This window comes from Lonchura striata, chromosome 18 (assembly GCF_046129695.1).
Source record: "Lonchura striata isolate bLonStr1 chromosome 18, bLonStr1.mat, whole genome shotgun sequence".
Lineage (NCBI taxonomy): Eukaryota > Metazoa > Chordata > Aves > Passeriformes > Estrildidae > Lonchura > Lonchura striata.
In genome coordinates, this window is record NC_134620.1 from 2,493,089 (window position 1) to 2,511,393 (window position 18,305).

Below are 18,305 nucleotides of genomic sequence, written 5' to 3' on the forward strand. Positions count from 1 at the left end.
GTGGAATCCACCCCATGCAATGAAGAGGGGATTAGTGGGAAACAGTGGCAAATCCAGCAGCTGGCTGTGCTAAGAGGCTCTAATCCCAACCCCACGGAGCCTCTGTGGAGGAGGAATCAGGGACCGATCCCGAATCAGCAGCACTCGGCAGGAGAGGAGGTCAGTGTGGTTCTGGGAAAGGGAGGGACCAACGCTGCCCAGGGTTACAGACCAAGGCAGTGCCAGCCTGGAGCCGTGCTGGGGAAGAATCTGAGTCTGGTTTCTGGTGGGAAAACAACTAAGGAATTCGTGGATACTGCAGGGTGCCGACCCTCCCACCCCAAACCTCACTGAGCAGCACCCAGCAGCCTCCCCTGGCCATGCCAGAGGGTGCCAAGGGCAGATATACAGAAGATATCCTGGGAGCTGAGACTGTGCTGGGACCTCCTGCTGCAGAGTGGCCACCCCAGAACTGTATCCCTGCAGAGCTCCCCTCGTCTATTCCAGCCATGAAAAGCCTCAGGCTTGTCCTGGTGCTCTCACCTGCCTGCACAGCAGCAGGGCCTCTCCAATGCCACTTGTGCCAAAAATCCCCTCCCTGGGAAGCTCCCAGCACTGGCTCTTTCCCCGCAGGGAGGTACCTGCAGGTGGCTGATGCACATTCTTCATTCTCCTTCGCTTGCCCAAGCCCCCAGACCCACCCCAGCAGTGGGGGACCCTCCCAGGCTCTGCAGAGCAGAGCCACCACAAGGAGAGCAGCCAGTCTCCCCTTGCAGGCCCCTGGAGCCCCATCCCGGGGCTGCTGTGCCCGGAGAGCTCTGTCCTGCCCACGGCTCCCAGGATGACAGATTTCCTGAGGCTCTCGCTGGCTGCTTTGCTCATCCCCCATGGAGCAGACCCCAGGCTGGAGGATCATCTGGCCAAGCAGGAGCAGCTGGCACGGCCCGCGGGCAGCTCTGATCCCGGGATCTGCAGGAAGCTGCCTGGATTGTCCCTCGCATTCAGCCTCCTGCAAACCTCCCCACGGTAGAGAGGGGCTACAGGAGCAGCAGCAGCCCCCCAAAATCCCCTCATCTCCCAAAGCTGTAACTTCTCCCTGGGTAAATCCAGGAGAGCAGAGGGAACATTCCAGTGCTTTTTTCCTTTGACACAGGCTGGAGGAAGGAGCTGGAGGAAGGGCAGCAGCTCAGGGAAGAGGCAAACACAACCCCTGTGACCCCAAAGGGATTCACCCAGCAACGCTTTGATATTTGCGTTCCCCAGGGCCTCATCCTGCCCGAGCCTCCAGGCAGGGATGAGGATCCCAGGAGGATCCTGGGCACAGGTTAATGGCCGAGGTGATGCCTGGCTGGGCTGGCTCCCAGCTCAGCAGAGCTGCTGCTCAAGCCCAGGCACTGCTGACAGTGCAGGGCTGTGCTGGGCCCACCAACACAGCCCTGCTGAGCCAGCAGCACGGCACAAATGCTCCCAGCTCTCCTCAGTGGAAAAGTCATCCCTCTCAGCCAAAAACATCCAGGAGGGAAGAGCTGCAAGAGGCATCCTCGGGTGCTGGGGACAGATTCATCCCGTCTTCTTGCACAAGTTTCTGAGGGGAGCCCCAGGACAGTCTGAAACCTACTGGGGGTCAGATGCACAGAATGAAGAGGAGGAGGAAGAGAGAGAAGAGGGGGAAGAAAGGTGAAAACCCCCACAGCAGGATGAGCAGGAGCAGCCACTGAAAGCCCTGGCCAGCACAGAGGCCCCACAGCCACACATGAGGTCTGAGTACCCACACGCCTGATAAAATCCAGTTGGAAGCACTCAGAGAATGAAGATGAGGAGGGAGTGGGAGGAAGGCACTGCCTGTCTGAACGGATCTGATCAGAGATACCCTCACACCTTTACATTTAAAAGCATCACAGGACGCTCCGGGAAAGGCGCAGCAGCTCCAAGAGAAGGGCCAGGCTCCACATCTCCCCATCCCCGTTTGCACTCCCCCAGCCCCAGCCAGGCAGGGACAGACCCCGGGGTGCCCCTGTCACACTCCCACCCTGCCCCCAGTAAGAGCAAAGCACCCACCAGTTACCTCCCGGTCAGCGCCGCGCCTCCGCAGCAGGAACGCGCAGGGCACCCCGAGCCCTCGCTGCAGCCCTCTCATCCGAGGGGGATTAGGGCTGGGTTAGGGATTTAATCCCACTGCCGGGGCTTTTCTGGGTCGGTGACACGGTTTGCGAGGCGCTGATTAGTGCGCGTCGTTAGCGCAGCACGGATAATTAACACAGCCGGTGCCACATGCCAGCCAGAGCTCCTGCGCCACCACCCTTGCCACAGGCACGGGAACAAGCCCCGGCCCCCCGTGGGGTTTGCCTGGGGTTTTGGGCAGCAGAACAGCTCACAGAGGGAATCCCCGCCCTGAAGAAGCAAATCCAGGGGTTAAAGATGGAGTTTTCTCACTGCAGTGCTGGAATTAACCCCTGAATGCACAGGGAGAGCTCCTCCAGCCCACCGGCTGTACTGGGGTGAACTGGGAACAGCCCAGCAGCCTGCTGGGCCCTCCCTGCTGCCCAGATGGAGGATGTCAGATCCACCACCCTGCCTGTGCTGTGATGGGTTTGGGGACCCCAAGGGACAGGCCATATGTCCATCCACACCAGGAAGCAGCTCAGCACAGGGTATGGACCAACAGCACCAGCCCGGCCCCACGGTCAATCCAGGGAGATGAGCCCAGCTTTGAGCAGTTTTCCAAGCAGACACAGACACACTCACAGGGTGTATCCATCATCTACCACTGGATAAACCCAAAACTCACTCACTGGGCTGGAGACTGTACTGGGCAACCTGAGGCTGCTCAGAGCAGGTGCTCAGCATCATCTGAGTTAATATGGGAACAGTTTGGGGAGCATGGATCAATCACAGCAGCACTCCCATGGGGTAGAGGGGGCTCAGTGCTCCACAGGGAAGCTGGAGGCCAAGGAGTAACTCTGGGGAAGCACATCTTGTGCCCAGGCAGCTCATTCCAGCACAGGCATCCAAAGGGCTCCATATAAACCAACTCCACCACGCAGATGCCACTCAGAGTCCCCAGGAGCTCAGTGTGGCTGCAGGGAGAGGCCAGAGGTTCCTTGAGCAACTGGCACATGGCATAGAGCCACCCCAAAAATGCTGCTGAGCCGGAGCACCGCCCTGGAGGGATCCACAGGGAGAAACCCTACTGGGACTGGGGGATGCAGCCTCTGGGATGCTGCTGGATGTCCTGGAGGGATTTAAACTGACACCCTGGGGGCTTTTTCCTGGAGGAGAGGCAGCACATGCTGTTGTCCATCTCACTCTGGCTCCAGTTCCATGTTTCACACTCTTGGAAGCCCTCCTGGCAGGCCTGAAGGATGGAGGTGCTCTGTGCTGCTGATGTCTCAGATGCTGCTGCTCCAGGCACATCCATTGCCATGGGAAAGGAAAAGCTGGGTGGGAAATCAGCCTGCCTCAAAGCAGGTGCTGGCATCCCTGCAGGACAGGCTGGGGTGGCCAGCAGTGCCTCTCAAGGACAGGTGAATCCTTTGCTCCTGGGACTGCCTGCTTCAGATCCATTCTCACCAAATCCTGATGGAGCATCACCTCTTCCACCGAGCATCACCTCTCACCCTTCCTTGTCTGGGCTGCACTGGCCTATCAGAGCCTTCCTGCACCCCTGCTCCTCCAAAACCTCAAGGGAAAACACAAACTAACCCAGGAATGGCACAGGCAAGGCCAAGGCTGCTGCTCTCCACACTCCAGTTCCTGAGGAAGCACAAAGCTCCGCCGTAGCATCCCCATTCCTATTAAAGACCTATTTCCATCACCACCCACATCCCTGTGAGCTCTTCCCGACGCCCAAACTGGCTTCCTCAGCACATCCACACATCCCTCCTGCCTGCTGTCTCCTGCTGAACGATGAGAAGGAGCTTTCCCCACTCTTGGATGAGTCTACACAACTCAGCGCGCTGCTCCGGATCCTCTGGGCCTCTCATCCCGGTAATTTGTTGCTTCTTATTTTCACACACCTCCCACTCCTCCCCCGTGGCAGATTGTGCCTTGGCTTTCCGTGTCTGCTGCCCAGCCCTGCTGACACCGGGCTCCTCCATCCCAGAGGAGCGAGCCTGGATCTGCCTGGTGAGATTCCAACAGGGAGCAGAGCCAACAGGAGGCTTACAGAGCTCTGGGCTTCAGTTTAAGCCCTGCAAGAGCCTGAAATCCAGCACATCTGAAATCCTCACCTGTAACACAACAGCCCAGCACATCCCACTCCACCCAACCCCTTCCCCATCACTCCCAGCACCATCTGCCCAGGTGATGCTCCAACCTCTGGGGAGGAGCACCCGGTGCTGGCTGTGGCAGCACCCAGAGCACGGAGGGAAGGTCACCTTTTCAGCAAAGCTCTTGCATTTCCATCTCTATTTATTTATTTCCTGTGCCTGCTGCGCTCCCCGCGGCTCCAGGGCCATTTACATAATCAGATCAGAGGCAGCTGCACAGGAACTGCACGCGCCGGCCCCAGAGCTCCCAGCCCTTCTTCCCAGGAGCACCTTTCCCTTCCCTGGAGCATCCAGCCCTTCCCCGGAGCATCCAGCCCTTCCCCAGAGCTCCCAGCCCTTCAACCCAGGAGCACCTTTCCCTTCCCTGGAGCACCCCTTTCTTCCCTGGAGCATCCAGCCCTTCCCAGACCACCTATCCCTTCTTCCCAGGACTACCTTTCCCTTCCCTGGAGCAGTCATTCTTTCCTTGGAGCACTCATTCTTTCCCTGGAGCATCCATCCCTTCCCCAGAGCATCCATCCCTTCTTCCCAAGAAAACCTATCCCTTCCCTACAGCACCCATTCCTTCACTGGAGCACTCATCCCTCCTTCCCTGGACACTCAATCCTTCCCTGGAGCATCCACCCCTCCCCTGGAGCACCCAGCCCTTCTGCTCACAGATCCATACCCACTTCCATGGGGCAGATCCCTGAGGTTTGGTGCTGCAGCCAGGGCAGAGCCTGGACACAGAGCATCCACCAGCCCAGTGCTGCCGGCTGGGAGCTCTCCAGGAAAGCCTGGTGGGCAAGGACACTTTAATTTCTCCTGCAAGGAGCTCCTGGCCTGGCAAAAGCACCCTGTGTGCCATGGGATACGTGTGTGGGGACGGAGGTGGGCATGAGCACAGTATATTTATACCAGGAAGCTCCCCATGCTTCCCTGGAGCGATGTTTCATGTTCTGTACAGAAGATTTTGGGACTTTGCACTGCACAGAGCTCCCCCCATCCCCCCCATGACAGGCTCCCGGCAGCTCCAGAAGGCATCAGCCCATCTAAAAGGAGAAATCAAGGCACAGAAAGGGATCCATGCTGGAAAAGGTGACAGTATGACAGGGGAGTCAGGCTGCTCCCCTCCCTCCTGTCCCCCCTCTCACTGCTTGTCCCTCTCCTGCCTTTCCAACCCAGCTCCCCAAAGTGTCCCCCTGCCCACAGCTCCATCACCTCCTCCCAAAACAATGGGCTCAGCAGGGCTCTGGGAGAGCCACAACCTCCTCCTGGAGCCACCACACTCCCACCCTGCTCCTTCAGTCCCGCCCCTTCCAGGGCACAGCCTGTCCCCCGGGCATCTCCTCAGGATGCCCATCCAAAGCTGAAGTACCAAAGGATGCTGTGAGAATGTGCCCTGCCACCCCCCAAGCCCCTCTTACCTGCTTAGAATTTTGGACAAGCCACGTTCCTGCTGTTTTATCCCAGCACAATGGTTTTTGTGGAATTTCCCACCCTCCAGACAGCCTTGCTCAAGCTTTTATCACGTTGCAAATGCCACAACCTCCTCCTCCTCCTCTTCCTCCTCCTCCTTCTCTCTGGGCTGGACACAGCAAATACTGCTCTGCTCATGCCTTCTCAAAGACTGCTGGAGAATCCTCTCTCTGGCAATTCCCTGCCCACATCCCATTGCTGTTCTGCCTCTGGACAGCAAACCTGGGCACCACCAAGGGTCTGCTGGCACCTCCCACCACGCTGCCAACCCCAGTCCCAGAACTTGGACAAACTCTCTGTGGGGAAAGTGCTGCACAAGCATCCTCACACTGCTCTGAAACACAAAAGAGAGACTCAGGAAGCCCTTTCCTCCCATGGCCACAGAATCCTAGGAGTGGGGATGCTGCTGCGTAGCCTCCAGCTCCTGCTGGCAATTACTGTTATTTTTTAAAGCCCACATCAAACACCACCCAACCTCTTTCTGCTCAGGGCTGGGACAGCACAGCAACAGCACTGCTCCATTCATAATTCCCTGAGCTCTGCCTTCATACATTATTCCAGCCCAGTGAAGCTTTGGGATTGTTTCTTTTTTAGTTTTCTTTACATATTTTATTCAGTTTTGCTCTCTCTCACAGCTCCCCGGGGTAAACCAGGCTCCCCAGGAAAGACTGTCTCACTGTGATGGAGGCAGAGCCACACTCCAAACACGAGCTGTCCCCAAAAACCACGGAAAGCAGCGTGAGGCTGCACAAGGCAGGAGCAGGGGCAGTGCCAGCACCGCTTCCTGACCTCCAACAACCCAGCTGGGAGAGCAGAGCCAGCACAGGACCCTGAGGAGTTAAATCCCACAGCCGTGTGGAACACCAGCAGCTCCATGGAAGCAATGAGGCTGTGAGGGATGTGGCATGTGGGTCTCAAGCTGCAGCGGGCAGTGGGCTCTGAAGTGCCCTGCCAGGCAGGATTCCACCCACGGAGCACGAGAAAGCCCCTCAGCATTCCCAACACCCACATTTCCCAGCTTTACAAAGATGACCTACTACGTGGAGCAGGCTGTAAGGATGTAGCATACCTGTGTCTCAGTGGGGTCCATATCCATGCCCTCTTCCCAGCAGCATCTTCCCAGCTCCCCATGCCCTCAGTGCCGCGCCGAGCCCCGCGGTAACAAGAGCCAAGCCACGGGGAGCAAACAGGGAGGGCAGGAGGATGGAGGAGGAAAGGAGGAGGAGGAGGAGGAGGGGCAGGAGGAGAAGCAGCACTCACGTTGATCATAGCATTGGAGGTGATGCGGAAGAGCGTGGCGCGCTCGTTCACAGCCTTGATCTTCTCGCCGCTGTCGGCCGGCAGGCGCAGGTTCTCCAGCTCGCTGAGCGAGCGCTGCAGGGCCGCGCCGTGCTTGGCGATCAGCTCGTTGCAGGTGCTCAGGTCCTCCAGCTTACTCGACAGGGTCTTCAGGGGGCCGTGCAGCTCGCTCTTGTCTGACTGCGAGGCGGGCTCCTCGTCACCCGAGTCATCTGCACGGGGAGGGATGGAGAGAACAGCGTTTCCATGGCTACCCCCGGCCGCTGAACCTCGCACCTCCTGCCAGCACAGCACAGCAGCACAGCGTGGGGGAGCGGCACCCACCGCCCTGAGCAGCTGCTCCGGCTGCTGGCACCGAGGTCTGGCTCCGGGTTGGGTGGTGGGGTGGCACAGGGGGTGCCACGCACCAAACCTGCCCTTCCCAGGCTCAGCGGGGTCAATCCACCCTGTGCTGGGAGCTCTGCCAGCCCTGCTCGGGCACGGTGAACTGTGTCACCTGAAAGGGACAGGTCACAGAGACACCAAGGAAAGTCACACTTCACCCAAAACTACCACCATGTCTTCAGAGGGCAGAAACTCCACGATCAGCACCTCCACTACAGCAAAAATTCCCGCCACTCCAAACACTTAAAAGCAAGGAACTAACCCAAATCCACTCAGTGGGGTAACACAGAATTTCTGGTCGCCCCACTGTTCCCTCAGGAAGGAGGTGATCGGCCCCAAGAAGCAGCAGCACCCAAAGCAAACACAAAGGGACAGAAGCAGGTCCTGGGCAGGGGCTGTGCCCCATCCTTATGCTCTGAAGTTTAGCCAAGGGTTTTCCAGTTGCTCCCAAACCCCACTGAGGCAGCAGAGCAAGGAGCTGCTCCTGTATCTCCCCTCTCTCTATCTTCTATTTCTGGATTTCAGAGAGATGGGCACCAGCAAAACTCAGCTGCAGCTTCTCTGCCAGGTCTGGGGGCGTTGGGGGAGTGAGAACATTTTCCAAACAATCCAGGCACGGAGCTCAGGGATGGCTCTGGTGTAACAGGGGAGCAGCACATTCCCTCTCAGGGCTGCGAGGAAAGAAGGAAACCCGTGATTCCCTGGCAGGTGGGTGTTTGGCTGCTATTCCTGGCTCATTGATAGGAGCTCTGGAAATGCTCTGGGTACTGGGAGAATTGTTAAGCACTGCTCAGACTGAATCCACAGTAAGGAAAGCAGAGGAAGAGCACCCTTCCATGACTGTGATCCAAAGGCAAGAATCTGGATAAATGTGACAGGAACATCAGCCCAGAGTGGCAGCAGGAGCAGAGCACAGCACAGGGTCACACCAGGACTCGAGGTGACACCAGGACTCGTGGAGAACCTCCCCAGAGTGGATGTGATGGGACAGGAGGCAGAGCTCAGGGACAGCACGGATCCTCCACAGCAGGACCAACCTCACTGCCCAGGGACAATGGCAGAAAATCCAAGGGAAACAGAGCACAGAGCAAACCCCATGACCCTGGGACAGCATCTCCCTGTGTCACCACTTGGCCCCTCTGCAACCCAGCTGACAAACACGAGCAGCAGCTGCTGGAGCCAGGAGAGGAAGCAGCCACCAAGGACACTCAGACACCCAGGGGACAGCAGCTGAGAGCTTCCCAAGGAAGGTGAGCTGCCAGCTGAGGGGGCTGGGAGCTGGGCAGCTCCCACACACAGGCTGGACAGGGGACAGGACCAGAGGTTTGAAAACACACTTGGAATCAGGGAAGTCTCCAGAACAGCTGGTAGAGGAAGAGGAATATGAACAGGCAGGATTCCAAGGACTCCATCCCAGGAGGGTGCACAGAGGCACAGGCTCACACCACAGGCCAACTCCGAAAGATCTGGCAAGAAACACTTTTCTACCAGAAAATAACAAAAACCTCCTCAAAATCCATCTTATACAAAAGTTTCAAGTATTCCCACAGTGCCTTCCATGCTGGGGCACACAAAGGGTCTCCAGCAGGGTGGGCACATTCCCTGGGCTTGGATATTGTCTCTGCACCTGTCCTGAGCCGGTGCCTCCAAGGACAGGGCATTCCATACCCCAGGCACCCACTGGGAGAGGGACACCAGGCTGCTCCTGCTGCTCTGAGCTGTGTCCCTGGGGCCTTCCAGGGCACTCACTGGCCTCCTGCACCACCTCTCTCTGCAGAAAAACTGCTCTTCTCACAGCACCCCAGCAGCCTGTGCAGGCTGTACCAGCTGCCTGCACTCCAGAAGGCAGAACCTCTTCTCCACAGCTCTGGGATCTGATCACTAACGAGGCTGGACTTTAATAGCCAATTTATAATAAAGTCCCATGTTTTATAAAACTCCCAGGAGCAGAAGCCAACCGTGCTGGCTCAGCTGTCATTGCCAACAGCAGGCTGAACATGGCAAAACCCACCTTTGAGGGACTCCAGGGGACAATCCAAATTTCCCAATTTTCTGTTTGCAGATATCAAAAATAACTCACAAAGACAATTTTATCTGCTTACAACTGCTGCAAAAATTGTGCCAAGCAAGAGAAAGTACCTCTCTGCTTAGCTCCAGGCAGCACTAAACCCCCAAATCCCTCCCTTTAATTTTCCCCCCATCCTGCCTTACACAAACTGCTGCCCCAAAGCCCTGGCCACAGGGGTTGTCTGTGCTCTGGGATTTCCAGAGCATCACCCTGCCCAGGTGCAATCCTGATCCCAGCCTGGAGATTTTTCACAGAATCACAGAATGCCCAGAGTTGGGAAGGACCCACAAGGATCACCCAGACCCCCAACAACCCCACCCTGTCCATCCCTGTGTCCAAAGGCTCCTGGAGCTCTGGCAGCCTCGGGGCCGTGCCCATTCCCTGGGCAGTGCCAGCACAGGGATGGCAGAGCACAGAGAGGGATGGGCTCTGCACTTTGCCAGGACATTATTTCCTGCCCATTGACCGAGGCTGTGGGAACAGTCCCTGCCCGAGTGCTCAGCTTGAGGCAGGAACACAGCATGGCCCAATTTTTCATTGCTGTGCAAAATTATATAAATGCCTCAAAGCCCAGGAAAAGAGGGAAGGAACCTGGGTCAGCCCAGTGATGCTGCTCATTCCAGCTGAGCAGGCTGAGCTGAGCATCCCTCACCAGCTCCTGCTGTCCCAAAGCTGCTGCTGTGGGATGCAGGAATGCTGGCAGGGTGGGCAGCAGGACACCACCTTCCTCCTCCTTCCTGGGCAACTGCAATCATAGAATCATGGAATGGTTTGGGTTTAGGACCTTAAACCTCATCTCCTTCCATCTTCTTGACATGGGCAGGGACACGTTCCACTAGAGCAGGAACCAATTAATAATATATATATATATATAATTATATACTATTGTCTATATATATCAATATCTCAAGCAACATAATTTGTTGCAATTATCTCAAATCAAAGCATGGGAAGAAGGAAATCCAATGTCACAGCTACAGTCAAATAAATCAGAGTAGCTGAAAGCAGAAATGATCACACAGGGCACCCAAACCTCCTCACTGCTCCAAGGTGGAGCTCTGACACTGCCTCAGAAGGTGCTTCCATCTTTTTCCTGGGAGCTCCCAGATGTGGGAATCCAGAGCTTCCCTCTGGCTGCCCTGACAGGTCTGGGACCCTGGCAGGGGTCAGGAACCCCCCTGGACAGAGCCCCCAGAGACACTGGCTGTGATCTCTGGCCGTGGAAAAGAGTTTTCAATCTTACAGGATCAATTACAAGTTCTGAGTGTTTGATATCAGTAATAATTAAGTGTGGCACGGGTGCAAAAGTAAAATTTTAGGATTCTAGATGAGGGGTCCAAAGGGGACAAGCTGGAGGAAATTGGGTGTGCCTTGTCCTTTTTCTCCTTCTTCATGCCCTCCATGTCTCACTGTGGTGTTGGCATTTTTCTGTTGTTTCAGGCTGGGGACACACTGTCCAACGTAGGTGACAGATATTGGCACGTTCTTGTAAATCCAGCCCAGGGAGTTTCTGGTATTTAATGTTTGTCACATCCCACTGAGGGCAGAGCCCCACACGCTGCCCTGCAGGACAGAGCTGGGCAGGGCAGCAGAACATGTGAGAGATAAACAGAATAAACAACCTTGAAACAGCACAGACCAATTATGGCTTCTGCTTTGGCAGCAGGGCTGACAGACAGAGACTTTCTACAGTCTCAGGATCATCAATACCACAGATTCCGACACCCAGGAAGGCTAACCAAACCCCAAATCCACTGACACATGAATCCTTCTGTTTTCTGCAGCAAGCAGCAGCCACTCAGATCTGCCCCAGCTTTGGAGCAGCAGCCCCAGATGGCAGTGGAGGAGCCCTGCTCCCACCAGGCCATCCCCAGCTGGGTTCCAGCAGGACAGACTGCCACAGGAATGCTGTGACACAGCACAGGACAGGGCTCTGGGCTCTGGCACCCCTCAGTCCCCCAGCAGGGCTGTTCTCAGTGAAGCTGCTTTGAATCACAGGATCATTTAGGAAAAGACCTCCATCATGTCCAACATTTGCACAGGACACACCACCTCCTGTAGTTACAGCTGGAGATTCTCACAAAGGGCTGGAGGAGAGAGCTGCAGAAATCTTTATCCCATTGCTGACGATGAAGGATTCACTCAGCCAGAAAGGTGGAAGAGCAGCAAGCCTCTGCCTGGAGGTCTCTGCTTGGAGCCCAGCCAAACACCACAGCTTTGGGGATCCTGCTTTATTCCAGCTTCTCTATCAGCTCAGACAGGGAAAAAAAAAGATTTGGCTTTGCTAAGGCTGGGAAAACACCCTGAAGGTCAGGAAATACCCACAGAGAGTCTATCCAGGGCTCCTCATTCGAGGATGGAGCACAGGGGATTTGCAGAAGCCAAAGTGCAGCAGGCCCAGCGAGATCACAGCACTGGGACTTCAACCCGAATGGGGGGATCCTAACAGCACCCACTGAGGATCACAGAACCACCTGGAAGCTGCAAAAACACAGATTCCTCAATGCTTGGGATGGTTTAGAAGAGGGAAGATGGGAGGAGGGGGAGAGGGGGAGAGGGGAAAAACAACTCCCACAGGGTGATGGTGAGAGACGCCCAGCAGAATCCAACTGAAATATTTTCCAGCACAGCCCAAAAGGAGTTTTAGTGATGGCTTTGAAGGGGATTCCAAACATGCAGGGAATGAGGAGGAAGGGGGAAGTGAGGACAGGCTGAGGTGGAGGGTGCTCAAGGGCTGGAGCATCCATCCCTGGAGTGTCCAGGGCAGGGAACGGAGCTGGGAAGGGGCTGGAGCCCCAGGAGAGGCTGAGGGAGCTGGGAAGGGGCTCAGCCTGGAGAAAAGGAGGCTCAGGGGGGACCTTGTGGCTCTGCACAGCTCCTGACAGGAGGGGACAGCCGGGGGGTTGGGCTCTGCTCCAGGGAACAGGGACAGGAGGAGAGGGAACAGCCTCAGGCTGGGCCAGGGCAGGCTCAGGGTGGATTTTGGGAACATTTTTGCATGGAAAGGGTGGTCAGGGTGGCACAGCTGCCCAGGGCAGTGCTGGATCCCCATCCCTGCAGGGATTTAACAGCTGTGTGGATGTGGCACTTGGGGACAGGGTCAGTGGTGGCCTTGGCAGTGCTGGGGAATGGTTGGACTCGATCTCAGAGAACTTTTCCAGCCTTAATGATTCTGGGGTTCTATTCCAGTGCTCTGTGCTCCTTGTCTCTGGATGATGCCCTCACTCCTTCCCCTCAACTTGGTTCTTTTGGGTCCTCAGCTTCCAGCAGCTCCTAAATCCCATTAAACCTCAAACCAACATCCCCCAGCTGGGCAGGGCCAAAGTGGATCAGGACCATGTCCAGGAGCAGCAAAAAGCCTGAAGGCCCTGCAGGAGCCAGGAAGGGCTCCTGCTCCTCTCCACAGGGAGCTCCTCCAAGGACAAACAAAGTGCTTTAGACCATGGCTTCCAGGCCCCTGCACACCCTGTCCCTGCAGAGGGAAGGGCTCAGAGATGGATCCCCTCTTTCCATGCAGGACAGCAGCAGTGCTCCCAGCTGCCCTCATCCCTCCTGGTGCTCCAGCATGGAACAAAGATCCTCCCCAGAGCAGCAAAACCTCAGGGGGTGGCAGGGGGCTCCCAGCCCATGCTGGTGTCAGGACTCAAAATGTCCCTCAGACATTTTTGGAGGTTCCAGGCCCTGGTCAGAAGCATTTGAGACCCTGGCAGGCAGCTGCAAACAGCTGTGATTTTGGGTTTGAACCATGGAATGATTTACCAACCTTGCAGGAAGAACAAGAAGTCACAGAAGTTTAGATGTTAGAGTAGAAGTAGTCACAAAGTAAAGGGAAGAATTTTTGAGTGCTGTACAGGGGGGGTTTTGGTTTTGTACATGGGGGTCAGAGGGTTTAATATGGATTTGGGATTTGGGCCTGCCCCGTCTTCCCTCTTTCTCCTTCCTTACCTCCATGTTCTTGGTGATGTTGGCACTCACAGATTGGTTTAGAGTAGAAAGGCATAATTTAATATAGGTAATAGGCATTGGGGAGAAACTGTAAACATGTAACATGTAATGTACCATATAAAAGATAGAAAATCACCAATTAATATAGGTAATAGGCATTGGGGGAAAACTGTAACCATGTAACATGTAATGTACCATATAAAAGACAGCAGCAGCCCTGGTGGGGAGAGAAGAAGCAGTCGGGAGTCAGAGAGGATGTCAGGGTGTGTGTGTGCCTCTGCCTGAGCTGTGAGCAAACCACAGCAGCCCCAAAAGAAAATCTTTTAGATAACTTGCAATAAACAACCATGAGACCGGACATGCTGGGATGCAGGTGGCCCTGGATCCCCTCGGGAAGCAGATCATCCCTAGCTCAGGAGCTTCACCCCAGCTCACCCTGCTCCTCCTCACCCTTGGAATGAAAGGCAGACATTCAGCAGGAATTCCTGTTGCTCTTCCCCAGGGAACAAAAGCTCCTCAAGAAAACAAACATGAAAGGCTGGCAGGAAAAATTTGACAACAAATTGCCAGGTTCCTCTGGCTCCTGTGCTGTGGATGAGGCAGCCCAGCCTCCACAGCATCCTCCTAAGGATTCCAGCACTCCCAGTGTGCTCTGGAGATTTCCCTGTGCTTGCCAGTGGCACAGAGGAACTATTCAGGATTTGAATTCATCTCTCTCTGTCCTGCAGCCCAGCTCTGCCCTGGCCTTGTGCAGGGCTCGGTGCCAACACCTCCGGGAGCCTGGGCCCGAGTGCATTTGGGCTGAGCAGAGTGAGCAGCCATCACCACCCAGCCCCAGCCCCATCCCTCTTCCCTGTGCACGACACAAGTGTGGCACAGCAGGGCTGGCCCCAGGCACTGCAGTAACCCACATAACACCCTCCTCCTCCTCCTCTCTCCTCCTTATCCTCCTCCTTCCCCTCTCGCTCTGGGAAGGCTCCACAAATGCAGCTGCTGCTTCCTGCTCTCCTCACGATGCACTTGAGGAACATCTGCAAGCCCAGGCTCAAATCCCAGAGACACAAACCACAGCAGCTTCTCAAAAATCCCCTCTCCAGGAGCACTCCAGGCTGGCATTTTACACCTCCAGCCCCAAACCCAAGTGCTCCCCGAGCCCAGCCCCTGATGCTCTGTTTGGACTCGGGAGCAGCTCGGGCTGGGTTTGGTTTGTAGGGCACGGGCACTCAGTGTTGCTATAGGAACAGGCAGCCTCACCGTAAGCTGGGGGGATTATTTTTGGAGCTGTGATGCAATTTAATCTATGGAAAATGGATCGGCAACCATCGGCCATAAGCCTCCTCAGGCTTGTTTCTCAACCCTGAGAACACAAACCTCAGTGCCTGGAGCAGCATCCCAGCAGAGCCAAGGCAGAGCTCCCTTTCCACCCCTTTTTCCATCCTGAAATCTTCCCTCAGATAAATGTTTGCCATTGCCTGCAATTCCTCCAGAGCTGGTGGGAAAGATGCTGGCTGGAGGCACAACACCGGAGCATCCCCATTGCTCTGGGGACACACTGGGACTTTGCAGTGCAGTCCATGGGGATGCCAGGGACAGGGATCCCACAGGAGGCACTGCCACGCAGAGCTCCCACCCCAAAACCATCAGGGAGCAATCCCAGGGAGCTGCTGCTCACGGCTGGGCTGTGCCAGTGCTGCCCGTGGATGAGCAGAGCTCTGAGAGTTTCTCCTTTTCAGGGATAAACCAGCAGTAGAAGGGATTGAAAGGTTCAGCATGAGACCTTTTATTCCAAAGTTCCCAAACTGCATCCGGAGTCTGGCTGGGATGTTTCCAGCCCAAAACACCGCAGCTCCTCAGCCCCACACCATGGCTGGGGCAGGCAGTTCATCCCTGCTTATCCTCCTCTCCAAGTCCAGCACAGCTCTTCTCACCCTACATCCCTCACCTTCCTTCTCCCTGGGAGTGGAAAACTTTCCCTTCCCAAGCATCCTCATTTTCAGCAACAGTCCTTGTCCTTCCTACATCACTGTGAATCTCTCCCCAGCCCTCCTGCAAGCCTGAGCTGCTTCCCTTCCACTCCATCAGAGTCTCTGGAGCCTCCCCAAGGCAGGACTGGCCCTGTGCTGGAAATTAAACCCAGCTTTCTCCTGGAGGCAGCTGGAATGAGCTGATGGGGGGGGCTGGAAGTACAAGATCAATACTGCAGGAGTGAAGTCAAGCCAGAGCAGAGATCCCTGAGTACTGTCCACAGGGAAAACTCTGACGGGATGGAAGGAACACTGATGACTTTAATTCAAACAGCATTCCTGGGTTGCCCCAAAGCCACCAGAGACCACAGCAGTGACAATAGGGCACCTCAGCAGCTGATTTCCCTATGGACAGCAGGACCTGCACATCTGCCAGGGGAGCTGAGCTTGGAAGCATGGGAGTCCCAACCCTGGCTGTTCCCAATCCCTGGAACAAGCTGCCCCCACGTGCCCCGATGGTCCCACCACCAGCACAGCATGGACTATGCCTCCATTCCCAGTTCCACCTCTTGTGCACTTTCTCCTGCCTTTTCCCACACTTGTCTGGGAGTTTTGGATCTAAAAGTATGAAAAGTATCCCAACTGACTGGGAAAAGCCTTTCTCCTCCCACAGACAGAGTGGAAGACACCCATAAGGATCAGCCAGCAGCAAATCCTGCAGCCATCCCAGCCAAAACTCCAAGCTCTTCCTCCTCACAGTAAATCCACAGAAATCAACCCCACCTCCTTTGCAGATTCCACGTTTATCCCAACACCAAGCAAGGGTATGATTCAGAATCACCAGCCCTTCCTGTGGAATTATCTGGATCTCTGGGATACGCTGCTCACCCGTCATTCCTGAAGCAGAGCAATTTCCAGCCTGGCTCTGGCAGACACAGCTGCTTTCATCACTTTTAATCGCTATGAATATTAAATGGAGCAGGGATCTATATTTAATAGCCTGGCCCGGCTGCCAGGGAGATGGATGAGGTTTATAGCAGCTGCAGATGCAGGAACAGGCAGAATTTTGGTGGTTAGAAAGAATTACACTGAGAATTAATCATCAAAATAGTAGGAAAAATAAGCATTCATACATCATTCCAAATCCGGGTGAGCGCTCAGCAATTACCACCAACCTGGCAGGGCTGTGGCTTCTCCCCACTAATGCAAAGGGAAAGCTGTGGAGGCAAAAGGGAACCTAAAAACAGGAAAAACTGGCTGCTCCTGACAAGCTGTGATACATCCTGAAGTCACATTCAGTGGGAGCAGGTGGGGAGAGCCCACCTGGTGATTGGGTTCCACAGAGCAAACCCAGAGCTCCAAGGCCACTGCTCCTAGGGGTGCTCACCTGGAGAGGAGAAGGCTCCAGGGAGAGCTCAGAGCCCTTCCAGGGCCTAAAGGAGCTCCAGGAGAGCTGGAGAGGGACTGGGGACAAGGGATGGAGGGACAGGACACAGGGAATGGCTCCCAGTGCCAGAGGGCAGGGCTGGATGGATGGGATATTGGGAATTGGGAATTGTTCCCTGGGAGGGTGGGCAGGCCCTGGCACAGAGTGCCCAGAGCAGCTGTGGCTGCCCCTGAATCCCTGGAAGTGTCCAAGGTCAGGCTGGATGGGGCTGGGAGCAGCCTGGGATGGTGGAAGGTGTCCCTGCCCAGGGCAGGGGTGGAAGGAGATGGGCTTTAAGCCCATCTGGCCCCCAACCATTCCACAACTCTATGAGAATAAGCAGAATAAAAAATGGGCAGAGTGAAAGCACAAAGTATCTCCATTCCCATCACTGCAGCATTCCCAGCCTGGCTACTGAAGATTCTATTGCTGCAATTACAAAATGATGATGTTCCTGGTCAATAATCCTGAGCAGCACGGGCTGCACTTTGTCTGGACTGCAGTCATTCACTTCCTGGCACAAATGGGGTTTTCCCAACAACCAAACAACTCCAACAAGCTGAAATTCAGGCTTCAGAGTCACACAGATTGAGTTTAAAACACAGCAAAAGGCAGGGTTTAAACTACAAATAGGATGGGCACACTGAAGAAATGGAGATGAAATGCAGGATGTGATCAATCCAAGACTCCACATGGCCTCACTGGAGAGCTCCAACCCAACAGGCAGCCCTGGAGCCACTGGTCATGGCTAATTCTAAAACCATACAAATTCCAATGGCATTTTGGAAAGTGAGCTAAAAGAGCAGATGAATTCAGGGTTATAGAAACAGAGAAGGCAAATTTGAGACATGAGATGATTTCTGGTAAGTCCTCACCAGCCCATGGATGGTTTGGGATTCTGCACTCCCAAAGTGTCCCAGGAAAGGACACCTCTGATGGCACTGGGGCAGGGAAACACATCCCAAAGGGACAGTCACTGGAAGAACAGGGTTGGGCAGAAGTGGGAGAAGTCAACTGGAGACATTTTTACAATCCACAAGGAACAACTCGAGATACGTGGGAAGCAAAGCTGGAAAATGGAGCAGCTACAGAGTCCTGAGGGCAGAGAGCATCGTCCCTGTGTCCCTCAGTGCAGGAGAACCTGGAGGGGCTGGAGCGTGTCCAGGGCAGGGAACGGAGCTGGGAAGGGGCTGGAGCCCCAGGAGAGGCTGAGGAAGCTGGGAAGGGGCTGGAGCCCCAGGAGAGGCTGAGGGAGCTGGGAAGGGGCTCAGCCTGGAGAAAAGGAGGCTCAGGGGGGACCTTGTGGCTCTGCACAGCTCCTGACAGGAGGGGACAGCCGGGGGGTCGGGCTCTGCTCCAGGGAACAGGGACAGGAGGAGAGGGAACGGCCTCAGGCTGGGCCAGGGGAGGCTCAGGGTGGATTTTGGGAACATTTCTGCATGGACAGGGTGGTCAGGGTGGCACAGCTGCCCAGGGCAGTGCTGGAGTCCCATCCCTGCAGGGATTTAACAGCT

General features: G+C 55.5%; 1 protein-coding gene across 8 annotated transcripts in view; it reads right to left on the reverse strand.

The window, feature by feature from the left end:
- The window catches only part of OSBP2 (oxysterol binding protein 2), a 98,958-nt gene that overhangs the window by 24,428 nt on the left and 56,225 nt on the right, over positions 1-18,305 (reverse strand). For 7 of the 8 annotated variants that reach the window (XM_077787106.1, XM_021537303.2, XM_021537302.2 and 4 more), the window contains one exon: positions 6,966-7,216. In XM_077787106.1, coding sequence (XP_077643232.1) covers positions 6,966-7,216 — 251 coding nt within the window. Of the gene's footprint in view, positions 1-6,774; positions 6,942-6,965; positions 7,217-18,305 lie in introns of those variants that run through there. The other variant, XM_021537305.2, reaches the window with a different exon arrangement.